Source organism: Sceloporus occidentalis, unplaced genomic scaffold (genome assembly GCF_023333645.1).
Source record: "Sceloporus occidentalis isolate IW3139 unplaced genomic scaffold, rSceOcc1.0.p SCAF_3, whole genome shotgun sequence".
In the NCBI taxonomy this organism is placed as follows: Eukaryota; Metazoa; Chordata; class Lepidosauria; order Squamata; family Phrynosomatidae; genus Sceloporus; species Sceloporus occidentalis.
In genome coordinates, this window is record NW_028316983.1 from 46,999,801 (window position 1) to 47,014,887 (window position 15,087).

At 39.9% G+C, this 15,087-nt stretch overlaps 1 protein-coding gene across 1 annotated transcript; it reads right to left on the bottom strand.

Annotated features, from left to right (window-relative positions):
- Positions 1 to 1,201: 1,201 nt before the first annotated feature.
- On the bottom strand, positions 1,202 to 5,615 carry LOC149315875 (thyrotropin subunit beta-like). Its single transcript, XM_089518564.1, has 2 exons — positions 5,298 to 5,615; positions 1,202 to 1,480 (listed from the first exon to the last, which is right to left on the bottom strand). The coding sequence occupies exons 1-2, from the start codon at positions 5,490 to 5,492 to the stop codon at positions 1,256 to 1,258; spliced, it is 420 nt and encodes a 139-aa protein (XP_089374690.1). The 5' UTR covers positions 5,493 to 5,615; the 3' UTR covers positions 1,202 to 1,255.
- Between the last annotated feature and the right edge of the window lie 9,472 nt (positions 5,616 to 15,087).

The following is a 15,087-nucleotide window of genomic DNA, read 5'->3' on the forward strand; positions in this document are numbered from 1 at the left end:
TTTCGGAGCTTCTTTCCGCGGCGCACTGATGACGTCGCGAAGCGCCAAGGGTGCATTCGTGACGTCATTAGCACCGTGACACGTCTGGATGCTATGCGTCCAGTACGTAAAGATGGCGGCGCCCATGTGGAAAGGGCGCCGCCATCTTGTACGTATTCTATACGTACTAGGGTTAGGGGAGTGCGGAAGCACCGCCCCTTCCTAACCCTAGTACGTATAGAATACGTACTATATGGCGGTTTGTATCCCGCCTAAGAGTCTGCAGATACATGATTATCCAACTTGTCTATCATCCACAGAACACCTTGGATAAATTGGCCACACATTTCTGCCACTGTGTTAGGAAGGCTTTCTTGTGCCAAGACATCTGCAATATCATACAATTCTTCACCAACTTTCCCAGAAAGTTGAGGATCTCTCCCAAATGAACACAAGTGGCATTCTTTAAGCAAATGCTAGCTCTTTATTAGATAGTCATATTTCTCCTTGTACCAAAGAAAACTAAGTGCACAGAGACATCTTGAGGTGAACTAATTTATTACTGTATATTGCATGAGCTCTCACTAGCAAGTTGCATTTAGTGGAAATATTGACTTGACTTGACCTGATCTTACGGAAGGGCAGTATACAAATAAAATGTTTATTATTATAATTATTATTATTACTTGGCTACAAGTGCTCATGATGCCATCTTAATATCACAACAGTCTTGGTTGCCATCATTATTACTCTTTGATGTGCTGGTGATGTTTACAACCAAGCAATGGCATAAAGCACACTGATATGGCCTTTTTATTTTTGCAGATGTATCATTATGACCTTGGGGCTTTCCAATTAAGGGAAGAAAAGAAGGGACAGAACTATCTCCTTACTTTTTTCTCTTTCTCTGTGGAAAGGAAGAGTCAACCCACTGGAACAAATCCACAGGGTTGAGTATCTTTCCCTAAGAAAATGCAAATTGCATGATTTTGCAGCTATGTTCTCCTTTGAAAATACATAGGCATACATGCAAAATTACAAAACTGCTGCATGCATTTGCTATTACAACTTATTTTTCTGTCTGTGAATCCTCAAAAAGGAAAAAAGGAGCCAATTTTGTTTCATTTTGGAAAATAACTTGACAGAACAATATTCGATGTGCTGCCTATTTTATTCTTGGCTGCCAATAATTTGCTATGTGTCATGAGCTGTGTGAGAAAAATGAGGAGTGGGGAGAGGAAAAGGACTTTCTGGGATTTTGTGGCTTATGTAGCTTCTAGGAGACAGTGCAATAACCAGTGTGGCTTGCCTCTTGGATGCAATCACTATAGTCGGTATTGCATTTCCCACACTTGCAGCTCATTGCCACAGGATAGGTGTAATAGGAGACAGCATGGTACTGACAGCCAGGGATCATCACGGTCCTGTACACCATATCCTTGTAGGTACACACTTCCTGGGACAGGGCACTTCGGGGCAGCAGCTTCTTACCATTACTGTCCTGTAAAAGAATGCACAGTAACTGTTATTCCAGGTCTCTACTAGCTTTTGCTGCTATGTTCCTTGGAGACATTTCTCACCTTAAAATGATCCTATGACAGGCTGGTAAATTGGTGTTCTCAAAAGATCATTCAACCTGCCCATTCCCCCTTTGTCTTCAAAATGCTCAGACATCTTTAGATTTATCATTTTTATAGTTAGTCTGTAGCTGTACTGCATACTTCATTATCTGAACTGATCAAGAGACTTTCCATTCCTTCCCAGTCATCTACTCACTTTTTCAAAACTTGTACCTTGATACATTAATGTTCTTATTTTTCCTTCATACATATTTCATCTTTCAGCCAGGCTCACTTCCACATAAATCTATTGAGAGGGGGTTTGTCACTGATCTCCTCTGAAGCTGAGAGAATGTTTCAGTGGGTTTCAGTGACTGAGAGGGGATTTGAACCATGTTCTCCCAGAGTTCTAGTCCAGACTTGAAACCACTAGACCATGCTGGCTCTCTGTTTAAACCTAAACCCGTTTAAATCTAAGTTATTTCTCCAGTGCACAGAAAGCAATCTCTCAGTTTTATCTGGCTAGTTATTGTACAGCTGAAAAAAGAAAGGCCCTTTATTCCTGGGATAATTTTTGACCCAATATGAATTTTATCACTGGCTCCATCATGGCAGTAGTGGCAGGAGTAGATATATTTGTCTTCCACTTGTAACTCTCCCATGTTTTCCCACTAGTCCTTCTTCCCCCTGCCCTTTTAAGGAGGAAAATATGCAGTAGCTGCACAATGTCTTTTGACTAGTAATGCTCAGCACCAGTGTTGCCAATTTCCGGGATTTTATCCAGAAATTTTAAAGTTTTCCCATGTCATTTCCGGGATTGCCAAATTTCCGGGAAGATTCTGGGAAATTCAGCCTTCAGGGAAATTCAAGCTTCCCACCCAAAAAACCTGGCCAAAAATACCTTCCAGCCAAAAAAAAAAAAAAAAACCCTCCAGACATACCTGAAGTCCCGTCCCCATTCTGGGAAATTTGGGGGGCATTCTGGGAAGCCAATCAGGGAATTTCCTTCGAGGGTGATTGGCAACACTACTCAGCACCATCTCTTTGGAAGCACCCTGAGTCAAGACTGAGCGCATTCACATCCATGCTATAATGAATTTATGGCCTTCAGTTCAGCTCCCAGCTTAGTTACTTGGAGTGATTAATAATGGTAGAGGCAGTGAGCAAAACAAAATTCCAAGATAGCTGTGACTTTGTCAGGGGATCTTTGGATCCTAAATGATCTAGAAAGGCCTGTGTGAATGGGGTCTTATCAGGCCCATAGCTAGGCCTTTAGGGACCCTGGTACAGAAAGTAGGGCTCGGTAGGGTGGAGCGTTCGCATGCTCCCGAGTCCTACCGTGCACCGCTGGTGCCATTTTGGCGCACCGCCATTTGGGGCCTCCTTTGGCTGGGGGCCCTGGGGCAGTACCCCAGTTGCCCCAGCCTAGCTATGGGGAACTTCTATCACCTGTATTCAGCATGATCAGCGGTCAAGGACTATGAGAGCTGTAGCCTAGGTTTCTGAATATATTTCCAACTCCTGTTTAAGTTGCATACCAAAGCAAAATGGAAGTACTCAGCTTCCAAGAATTAGCAGAAGAAGCCACTTTATTCTGAGTCAGACCATTGATCCATTTAGATCACAACTGTCTGCACTGAGTGGCAGTGCCTCTCTAGGATTTCAGAAGGATGCTCCGCATTCATGCCATTTGGGCCCTATTTGCATACAAGGTATATACTGTACCACTTATTCCCAAAGTTTCACTGTACTTCATGACAAACAATTTTTTTTTTTTTTAAAAAAAGGATAATCTCTCATGTGGGGCCTCTGCTAATGTTTATTATCACAGACCCATCAACTTCTGTTGGTGTTGTCAAAAGATCATTCAACCTGTCCCTTCCCCCTTTGTCTTCAAATTGCTCAGGCATCTTTTGATTTATCATTTTTACAGTTCGTCTGTAACTGTACTGCATGCTTCTTTATCTGGATTGATCAAGAGACTTTCCATTCCTTCCTGGTCATCTATTTACTTTTTCAAAACCTACCTTGATAAATCAATTTTCTTGTTTTTCCTTCATCCATGTTTCATCTTTCAGCCAGGCACACTTCCACCTAAATATTACACAGGAAGAACTTCCTGGCAATAAGATCTGTTTGACAGTGGAACACAGTCCCTCAGAGAGTGGTAGAGTCTCCTTCTTTGGAGGTTTTTAAACAGAGGCTGGATAGCCACCTGTTGGGAGTGCTTTGTGTATTCCTGAATGGACTGGATGGTCCTTGTGGTCTCTTCCAACTCTATGATTCTGTGATTCTGAGAGGAATCCTTGACCACTATCTTATGGGTGTTTTTTTTTTCTCCCAAATCCAATCTGCTGTCAGTGCATAATAGTTCTCCTTATTTTCTTCCTGTTATTTCACATCTCATTTACCCCAGAATTTTTTTATAAGGTCACCTATGTTTTACCTTCATCTCTCTCTCTTTTTTTTTAAATCTGTTACCTGTTTTTTTTTAATTTCTGAGTCCCACTTTGATCCCATCTCTGACCCTTTGTGCACAATTAGTTCTTGTTCCAGTAGCAACAACTGACCTATTCGTTCTGTTATGACATGAATCTTAATCCAGCATTAGCTGCTTGACAACTGTACAAGAGTAATCCCACATAATCCAGTGCAGTAGTAAAGTTGATTAGACAGCACTGGAAGTGGATTCAGCTCTTATTAATTTTCATGAAAGAAGGAGAGAGTGGAATATTAGAATACACTCTGATCAAAGGAAATGGATTTCTGAACTTTTAAAAAATGTCCTTGAAAGGGCAAAGCATTTTGGATAGTCTTGCAGTGGATGACCTTCCTGGACCACTTTAAGGTCTCTGAAAAGTGATTCCCTATTTACAGCCTTTATCACTGCATCTTCTATATTTCCTCCAGATTCAAAAGACCTTTAGTTTCTCCTTCTTTACAGCACTTAATTCATCTTTTTTCCACCTCTAATTGTTCACCAACATATCACTTTACAGATCCTGAGTTACTTACTAAACTCTATCCCTTGACCTTGCTTTTTCTCCTCCTTCCTTTGTTGTTGTAACTCCCTGTTAAGGCATTTCCTTCCTTCTGAAATACACTAAAGATACCTGGTCCCATACAATCTTGGATGCTAAGCAGGGTCAGCTTTGGTTTGTACTTGGATGGGAGACTGCCTACCAATATCAGGTGCTGTAGGCTATGTTTTGAAGGAAGAAACTGGTAAAATTACCCCTGGGTATTCCTTGCCTATGAAAACCCTATGTAATTCATGAAGTCAATATAAGTCGATAAGCGATAGGAAGGCACATACACACACACACATGATATGTACAGTGACTATTTTTTCAAAAAAAAAAAATTCTACTGTGCCCATGTAGAAGATCTCTCATGGATTTCATTTCATTTCCCTTTTCCCCCTCTGGATCCCCTATGATCTCTTTGTGTGTCTCCTCACCAGACAGAAGAGGTTTTCTACTCTTTCTTTTCCTCGGTGCCCAGTTCTTTAGATTGTTCTTAATAAATATGAACCACAGCTACAGCTTTGCACCAGACATAGCTGTGATTCTTATATTATCAAGTATGGGTGATGGCTACGACACTAATACTGTTTAGAGCGATTTCAAATTGTCTCCTTTAGTGTCATATTTCTGACTTCTTTTCCATTATACTTTCTTAAAGAAAAGCCTCTGTTCTCAGCCATAGTCTAAGCAAATGTTGTTGGAAATGACTTAATGGCATATTGCAATAATGTACCCTGGTCATGCAGAATCCTTCACAGATGGTCGTGTTGATAGCCAGACAGTAGGCACACTCCCTCTTCTCCACATGGATGACATATTCAACAGGGATGCAAAGGGACATGCTCTGCCCCAAAGTAAGGGCAAAGACTAAGGGGAGAGAAAATAAAAGGGCAGGATTCATGCTGTATGTAAAGACAAAAAAATGCATTAATCATTGTGGGGTAGAGACAAGTAGCTCCCTACCTTGTGATTTGATACACTTTTTGCAACCAGAATGCTAACTTTTGCCCTACCTGCTTTTCTAGTCTAAGATTTTTAAGCCACTGTTAAGGCTACACTGCACTCACAAGGAAACTTACTAAGTTATAAAACATTAAAATACAATTACAATTTAAACACGTGCACACGCACACACAAATGCAGACTGAAGTAAATGTGTCTTATGTAAGAGGTTATGAATTCAGAACTGATGAAACTGTACCTGCCTCCATTGGAAGGATGTTGTATAGATGTGGGGCCACCTCTAAGAAAACCCTACCCAGCACCTTTTCTCCCCTCTGTCTGACAAAAGTCCTTTGTTGGTGGATCAGAAAATAGTATCTCTGGCATTGATCTTAAGAGCAGAACGCAGAAAGACAGGCCACGATGGTTAACCTCCTTCAGGTAATTCCCCTAACATGTGAAACTAACAGCTGCTATGGGAAAAGCTATGAGCGGTTTTCTTTTGGGATACATCTCTTCTCACCTTTTCATAATACAAAGAATCTCAGTGTCAGGTTTGAACTTTTTTTCTCGTACTGTTTCCACCACCGTGAATTTGCACATCTCAGATCAACAATGCTGAAAGAGCACATCTGTCCCCCAATATCAAGCTGTCCAGATGTTTGCACACAAAATCAGACAATAGTGTTTATGTTTAGCCAAACACACAATAGCAGGCTTCCCTCTCCCTTTTTTTTTAGTTTTTTTCTTTTCTTTTCTTTTTGAAACAAGTAACAGAAGATGTGTGACCCTTTCTTTATTCAAGTCAAGTTAGCATTTATTGTGCTAGCCAAAGGCCATGAATGACAAAATGAGCTTATCAAAAAGCGTAAAACATTTAAAACAAAAGGCACAGAACGCAAAGATGTCACTCAAAAGGAATTGGACCAAATCAACAAGAGAACTCCCACTTTTGTTTGTCAGCAAAGGTGTTAAGAATTTCTTTATACTGCATAAGGAAACCCACGCATTCCTATGATCATAGAATTATATAGTTAGAAACAACTTTGCAGGTAATTTAATCAAAGTGCTTGTTCAGCAAAGACTGTAACTACAGCATCCCACATAAATGCCTGTCTATCCTCAGTTGAAACACTATCAATGAAAGAGAACCATACATCCCCCAGGGCAGCCTGTTTAACTGTCAAATCTCATTTTCTCTCTCTTTCAACCCCTCCCATTCTCCATCCATCCATCTATCTTTTACCTTTCCCATGAAACTGTCTGTTATTGTTAGGAATCTTCTCATAATCTTTGCAGGGAAGTAAAATAGAGTTAAAATAGCTCTAATTTCCACCCATTGGTCTCGTTTTGTCCACTTGGACAACAGAGCAACAGAGAATGAGTCTGCTTCACATTTTTGTATGACACCCTGCAGGACATTTGAAGAGAACATTCACATCTCTCCCTCATAGTACATATATCCTATTATTTCAACCATTCCTCACAGGATTTTATATCAAGATCTATCATCATCCTAGCAGCCATCCTCTGAATTTGTGCCTGAATTTGTGGCTCCCAGAATGGAGTTCTATTATTTATTTAAAGAAACTCTATAACTTTTATGCTTCATGCTTCTATACATGAAATCATGATCCTTTTCATGTGTCTTGTTCCCAAACTACAAGTCTCCAATACTACAAATCTGCATTAGAGATTTTACTGTTAAATATAGGACTTTACATACAGTGTTCCAGCCTATTTTTGTTTAGAATCTTTATTATGTCTTCTGTGGTGTTAGCTATCATTTTCAGCTTAATATGCTGCAAAAAGAGATATTCTAGATCAAAGAAATGCTCAGGGTCTGGAAGTTATGATTTAGTAAAACCAGTGCCTGGGAAAACAGAATTCTTAAGTATGGAAATATTGAATTCTGGCAGGTCACAGAACACTAACAATATACAGAGGCCCTCTTGCTGAAACTGCCACCTACCCAAACACAGAATGCTCCTAGGGAAAGAATTCTTATCAAGCCTAATATGAAATTTAGAGCACAACTTGCTAATACCTGAAAATATGCAGTCACAAATACACACACAATCTAGTGCTTTGGCCAGATACCCACCTAACAGCCCTGCAGTGATTCTGGATCTGGAATGATAGACCAACTTCTTGGCAGCCAGCTCTTTTCTTCATGCAGGAACCTGAGTATGCATTGAGTTTATTACAGAGGCAATAAGCCAGAGTGCATTTTATAGCCTCCTGGCTGATCTACCTGTTTATATAATTGCATTAATTGCATCTCTTAATCTCTGTAATATCTACTGAAGATTCATACTTGCTCACGAAGGAAATGGGACTGGAATAAGCAAAACTATCATGTCTCCGCCTAGCAGCTGGACCGCAATGCTAATGAAATTGACGTTAATCACTCTCCATCAAATAAAATATGTATATGTGGACTAAAAAAGAGCCCTTATTGATCTATTTCAGGAAATACATGTCAGGAAACAAGAATGGATATAAATCAGTGCTGCTAGAATATTTCTGAATGATGTTTGCAGGAGAACAAAAGCCTGTATGCGAGTTGCTGTGTGGCAATCAGGCAAGACAAAGGGCAGTCAAATCTGGAATAAAAACTGGAGAAGTGGGTGCACAGCCAGTTTGTCACATCCCAGTAGTGGAATCACTCTAACTGAAAGAAGTGCAGGATGATACCATGGTGTCACTATACCTTCATGGGAAAGTAGAAATACTGGCTGAAATTCAACAACTCTCAAAGTATACCCAACAGATAGCCATCCAGCCTCTGTTTAAAAACCTCTAAGGAAGGAGACTCCCCTTCACTCCAAGGGAGTGTGTTCCACTGTCAAATAGCCCTTACTGTCAGGAAGTTCCTCCTAATGTTTAGGTGGAGTCTCTTTTCCTATAGCATGCATTCATTGTTCCAGATCCTGCTTCCCTGATAGTCCAACAACAGATAAATACCTGCAGGATCCAAAAAATACAGATGTAACTCTCCATTGCACTTGAACAAGTCACAAACAGGATGCCAGTCGATGTCTCTGAACATCCAGTAAACCTCTGAGAATGTGATAGTGCTATTGCACATTTAAAGGCTTGGCTGGAAGCATCCATAGGCAAAATCTTTTTTACCATTTGCAAGCTCTCCTTCAGTTGTCAGTTCCACTAATATCCATTGCAACAAACTCTAGCCAGTTCATTCCTTGTAGACACCAGGCTACTGTAAACTGGGAACCAATAATAAGAAATGAAGTTGTTTGTTCCCCTCTGCAATTTAAACACTTCCTTGCAATGAAGTGATAGAAGCTGTAATGTTAAGTGTTTTTACTTGAAACCGAGTCTTCTCTGGTTAGCTCCAGCTATATTTCAGACAAGGAAGATACCCAAAGAAGGTTATGAACAAATGAACTTAAAAGCACAGGCAAGTTGAGGCTATCTTTCAGATCATATCTGACTCCTAAGACAGCAAAGCATGAGCTTTGGGAATGGGATCAGAAGAAGATGGACAACTGGTGGAACTCTTGTAAAGCTGGAGTGATTAACTTGCATGCCAACTGGCTGCCCCAGTTAGAATCTAAGCACCTGTATTTTGTACTAATTGTAGTTTCTGAACTATCGTGATAGGTAGCCCCATGCAGAACATTCTGTATTGGCCCAGTGAGGGGGTTACCAAAGCATGGATAGTAATGGTCCACCATCCCTCTCTTGGAGGGGTGCAAGTTGATACACCAGGAGAAGCTGCTAAAGGGCACACTGTTCCAGTAAGGCTATTAGTCTCTAGTTGGGTCCAAGAATGCCCTAAACTGTAAGGTTATTCCTTTTGAGGGAATTTAGAACCACGCCCTTGGATCCAGAAGAATCCAGCAGATGGGATTTTGTCTCTGCTTATTTTGCTCAGCACTTTTCCCCATTCCACAATAGCTAGGGGAAAATACTGAGACAGTGACTGCTGAAAGACAGATCTCAGCCAACATGCCCCAGACTGTCAGAACCTCTGTCAGTACCTCTTGCCCTAGCTTTAGAACCTACTACTGCACTCCCTCGGAGTGTGATGGAGTCTCCTTCCTTGGAGGTCTTTAAGCAGAGGCTGGATGGCCATCTGTCGGGGATGCTTTGATTTAGATTTCCTGCATGGCAGGTGGTTGAACTGGATGGCCCTTGTAGTCTCTTCCAACTTTATGATTCTATGATTGTTTAAAATGTGTTCACACAAAAGACAGCTAGAAATATCTGCTTGAAAGTCTCTTGAAAATCTGTCAGATCACTCTTGTATATATTTATTGTCATTTTCAAAGAATTCTAAATGTTTAGTGAGATGACTTGTCTCTGCAGAAACTTATTGATTCCAGGGGAAATGTTTGGTATAGTCATAATCCAATGCAATGGCACAGCCTATTACAGTACGTTATAACATATCATGGTTGGAATCCTGTATGGGGATTATGGATGGGCAAGTATTGTAGTTACAGTGCTATGCAGTGAATCCCAGCCCAGCACCAATTACTGGGCAGCTGCTGCTGCAATCGACAAAGATCTCTCCTCCTGTTGATGGGGAAGCAGTTGGATGACTGTCCCACTCCCTTCCATGAGCAATCTCTCGTGCAACAGCCAGAAACAGGACCCCTTCACAAATTTGTTTCATGCTGGAGATCGCTCATGTGAGGAGAGATGGGGAATAAGAGATTTTCACAGTCCCTGCATAGCCTCTAAACTGGGGGCTATGTAGGGATCATGAATACACAGTAGTCATATATAAATGAAAATACAGTTGTCCCTCCCTCACAACAACCCTGTGAGGCTAGATAAAGAGCATAGATGTTTCCTAGGGCCATTGAGAGCAAGACAATCTATATCTTCCTGTGACTTAAGGCCCAAACAGACAGGCCAAAATAAAGCTGCTTCGGAGATATGCTGTTTAAATGATGCATGCATCCTAAGAGGCCGAAATCCGCACCGAAGCCATGCTGTGTCGCAGCTTCTGGCCTCTTAAAATGTGTATGTCATTTAAACAGCATACCTCCAAAGTGACCCAAAGCAGCTTTGGCCTATTTTGGCCTGTCTGTTCGGGCCCTTAGAATCTCCACTTAGGTGATCACTAGAGCTACCATAGTGCCTAGGGGCACAGTCGGGGGAAGGGCAAATTACTTCTCCCATCATTGCAGTCTGTGCAAACTTGTCCCACCCGTGTGATCTGCATTACATATGAAGACTCTTACAGTCACAAAGTGTACTTAAAAGTCTCCCCAATGGGTTCCCTGTTGTTTATCCCTAAGTAAATATGCATAGGATAAATTGTATGCAGCCTTTGTGATTCCTTGAAGACTGAATTGCTGTCTTTGTTTTATTATTATTATTATTATTATTATTATTATTATTTGGTTACTGATAACGTATTACTGATAATGTATTACCGACTCATCTCTTTAGGGGACAGAATTACACAGAAGTCTTGATGGCCCAATTTTACCTGATCATTCTGGGGCAAAGGGCTCAGCCCTTCCATCTACTCTTGGGAAGGTTTTAATCCAACTCACCCCTTGTTCTAGGGTCCATGCCTAACTAGTGCAGTCCAGTTCCCTATCTGTACTGTCTAAAGCTAGCTAGTTAGCCAGTTGGCTGTATGACTTGTCCAGCTGCCACTAAACTCCAGAAGCCTCATTCAGTGACAACTAGTTTAAATGTGAATAATTCATCTCTAACCTTTCTCTTAACCAAAACAGCTAACTCACTGACATCAGCAATTTACACTTTCATGAAATGAAAGCTCCCACTGCTGTGTTGCTTTTAGATGAGTAATCTCAGGAACCCAAATAACAGGGCACTGGATGTGCCTCCATGATAAGTAATGTTACACAAAATGCAAGAGATTACTAAGTAGAAGAAAGATTATGACATCACAAATGTTGTACAAACATGAAATAATTAGGAACATGTTGTTAAAGGGATATAGAACTAATTCAATTGAAAGGAAACAGAGGCACATCCAGCATCCCTTGCGACCAGAATGCAGAACTGGCAGCTGCAAAAGAGATCGGGGATTGTGTATCATTAAGAGTTATGTGGAAGGAGGAATTTGGACAGGTATCATTAGTCTTACAGGGTTAAAAAAAAGATATAGCTGCTGAAATTCCCTCTGTTCTGATGAATTTCGAAGCCTCTATAAAAAATCTGCCAGTGCAAGTCCTGTCAATGTTGTCGTTTAGTTCTGAGCTCTCATAATTAATTGAAATGATCTCTGGCTTCTGGGATTAGCTGCAACATTATATTGGCAGACCAGGATTTGATAAGCTTTATTTCATTTTCCCCCCACAGCAAATAAATTGTCTGGGCTTATGCTTCCATGTATAAAGCCAAGGTAAAAAGTATGTTCTTTCAGTAGAGTTCTTTATAAAAGTCAATCTGATTTTCCAAATGATTACAGGGGATGGTATCTTGAGTATTTATCAGAGATTACTTTAAAAAGACAGGTTATTTATCCATAACTGTTGCTCTTCAGGTACAGTTGTCCTGTACTTAGCTACATTCAGGAAACTTCTAAAGTTAGGTATAAACTTGGACAGGTATCTTGCCCAGCACACGCACCACCCACTTTCATCCCTTCCAGCTCAGTTTTGTGGACAAATAACAGCACATATAAAGGAAACAATAGCAAAAAACACAGGAAGAATAGCACCTGCTGTAGGGAATGCAGATGGGCTGTGTGATTGTATGAGAGACCCACTGAAGAGAAGCAACTTGTGTACTTCATGGTAACTGTGTGCTCCCATAAACAGAAAGAGTAGGAAGCTTATTTAGTGGAGGACAGACGTTAAGGTGTCAAACAGTAGAGTACAGTACAAGCCTTCCAAAGGAAGCTTCTCTTGTGGCTCTGACAATGAGTCTACATAGTGGCTAGAGCTGCCAGACCAAGAACATCTTAGGCCATGATGATGTTACAGCATCTGGTCCTTCATGAAGTCATACGGAGCAGGCTCTGGCAAGCAACAGTTTTGTCGCCTAGCTTTTGGGCATACAATGGAGACAAAATTACACATCCAGTTTAATCAATGAGCCAAGATTGAGAGTGGAAGATACACTTGCTAAAGCTAAATCTATTTGTGTGTAAATATATATGCAACTCTGTATTTACTTCCTGATTGTCCCTGGGGTTTTTTAAGATCAGGTATGCCTCAGTACAAATGTCAGGATTTTAAGTAACAGAGAAACTTCTACTTGTGAACCTTTTCAACAGGAAAATCATCATTCAGAAATAATTTCATTTAAAATGATTTGGTCCTTGGTAAAGACTTTAATTACAGCTCATGTAATTCAAATGTTAACAAAATCAAGTCTAAACAATGAGAACATATTTCTTCATTTGAAAGTTAAGTGTTCCAAGCTCTGCATGGAGCAGGAGGAACACACACACACACCCCAAAAAATTCCCAATTGTTGTTTTTAATACTGTACCTTGCAAGCACTACTTCTAAGAACACAGGGAAGGAATAATCCAGCTAAAATAATTATTGTAAGCTATGCTTTGAACAAAAAGTACCCAAACTTTTTCTAGTTCTGTTTTTAACACTTTTCCAAGCAGCATTTTTAACAAATGGTAGTTGTAGTTCAGCCAAAAAAACTTTCCCAATGCAAAAATAAATAAAAAAAATTATTGGATTATTTCCATTAACCAATGATCATCATTTTATTTTATTTTTTATTTCCCCCCCCCCTTTTTTTTTTTTACAGTTAGGTTGCAGAATTCTCCCTCATCCCTGAAGATTGATGATGATGATGGTGATGATGACTGATGGACCAACAGGCAATAGAAACTATAGAAACAGAAACACTAGAAGTAGAAAGTGCAATCTTATCTATAGACATCTATTCAGAATTCAGTTTACTGTGATGCTTTAAAATTCAGATAATTGTACATGTCCCAGTCATGATTCCAAAAGTTTCTTTGAGAGCGGGGAGGGGTTCTAGGTGCAAATGGTGTATTTTGGGGGATTCTGGGAGTTGTAGTCCAAACAATAAATTTTCTAAGCTGTGCACACAAGTACCTTAGCCTGGAATCAACCCAGACTTGTGCATTAAACATGTTGTAAAATTCCTCTCCAACACAAATTAGAACAAAGATTCTGAAAATTTTCAATGTTTTCAATGTTTCTGAATCAGAACAGGGACTTAGTGGATTTCAGTAAGTCCTTGTTCTGGTCTGAACGCTTTGAAATGCGATGAGATGTTCTCCTGTACATGTCTATTGAAGTCTACCCTCACTGCAGGGTCTGCTGTCTGATTTGTATCAAGGACCATCATCCTTTCCACAAAAACACACTCTTTATTCTAGAATGAGACAGGAAGAAAGGAGCCATTATACATCAAGAATCAGGCATGCATTGGACTGAGTCAAACCCTATCACTTTTCAACACAGAGATAGTTCATTTTTCTAGAACTGGACTGTTCCATTCTCAGACTGATATGTGTTGCTCTGAGATTTAACAAGAAATGCTTATGCACAAAAAAGAGGCCTGTTTTATATGCTAGTGGCTTTCCAGATTACAAATGAATCATTCACTTGCTGTGTATATCATAAAAATGTATTTATAGGTCCAGCCTGTTAATGATTTCAATACATTTGCTGACTGCTTATATACTTAAGGTGGATATTTTTCTTAGTAATTTGGAAGAGCTATGCTGGTAAATCTGCTGGTTTTCAGGAAACTGATACTGGAAAACATTAGTAATGCAGAGTTGAAATATTGGAAGTGATTTCTAAATACTGTGTATAGATTTTATTTTTAAACTCAGAAATAACAGAATGGATTAGACTCGTTTCTAGTCCATGAAAGGTAACTAATGCATAATTCAAATATATTCAGGGGTAGCTATGTTGACCATGCAGCAAAATACAACAAAACCCCAAATCCACAAAAAATGATACTTTTATTGAACCAACTAAAAAGCACAAAATACATCACGCAAACTTTCAAAGCTTCACTGGTTTCCTAATCAGCAAAAAGATGTTTAAAATCATGGAGGAGGAGGAAAGTGGCAATGTTAGAGTCACAGGTCTACATTTTGTTTCAGATGTTACATCTGTTGTCAGTTCAGATGATCTAGACTGAAAGGATATCAATTCAGGCAAATGTCTCCAGTCCTCACATGGCCAGGAAAGGGAGTGACCTCTGCTAGTATTAATCTCTCTCTCTAGAGTCTAGACCATCTGAACTGACAACAGAAGAAACAGACCTATGAGCCTAAAATCATCACTTTTCTTCTGTATGATAGTTAACATCTTTCCGAGATGAAGAAGCCAGTGAAGTGTCAAACATGGTGTATTTTGTGTTTTTAATTGTTCCCATAAAGGTATCTTTTTTGTGGATGTTATTGTATTTTGCATAATAGAAGTGTATCTGTCAAACAAGATGCATCCTCTACACTCCACTTTCAATTCCTCAGCAGTTTTCTGCCACTTTCTTTAGCTAGAATTTATCAGATAAAATTAAAAGACTATGGCAAAATCTAAAGGGTTCTCCGTAGGCCTTCCACATTACGCAATTATAGTGCTATGATCCTACCTTGACTGCCATGGCAAGAA

Excerpts from the sequence above, each read along its gene's own strand:
- LOC149315875 (XM_089518564.1), bottom strand. The coding sequence starts at position 5,492 with ATGCATTTTTTTGTCTTTACATACAGCATGAATCCTGCCCTTTTATTT. Across the intron at positions 1,481-5,297 it reads AAGGATTCTGCATGACCAGG|GACAGTAATGGTAAGAAGCT; the intron begins GTACATTATTGC and ends ATTCTTTTACAG.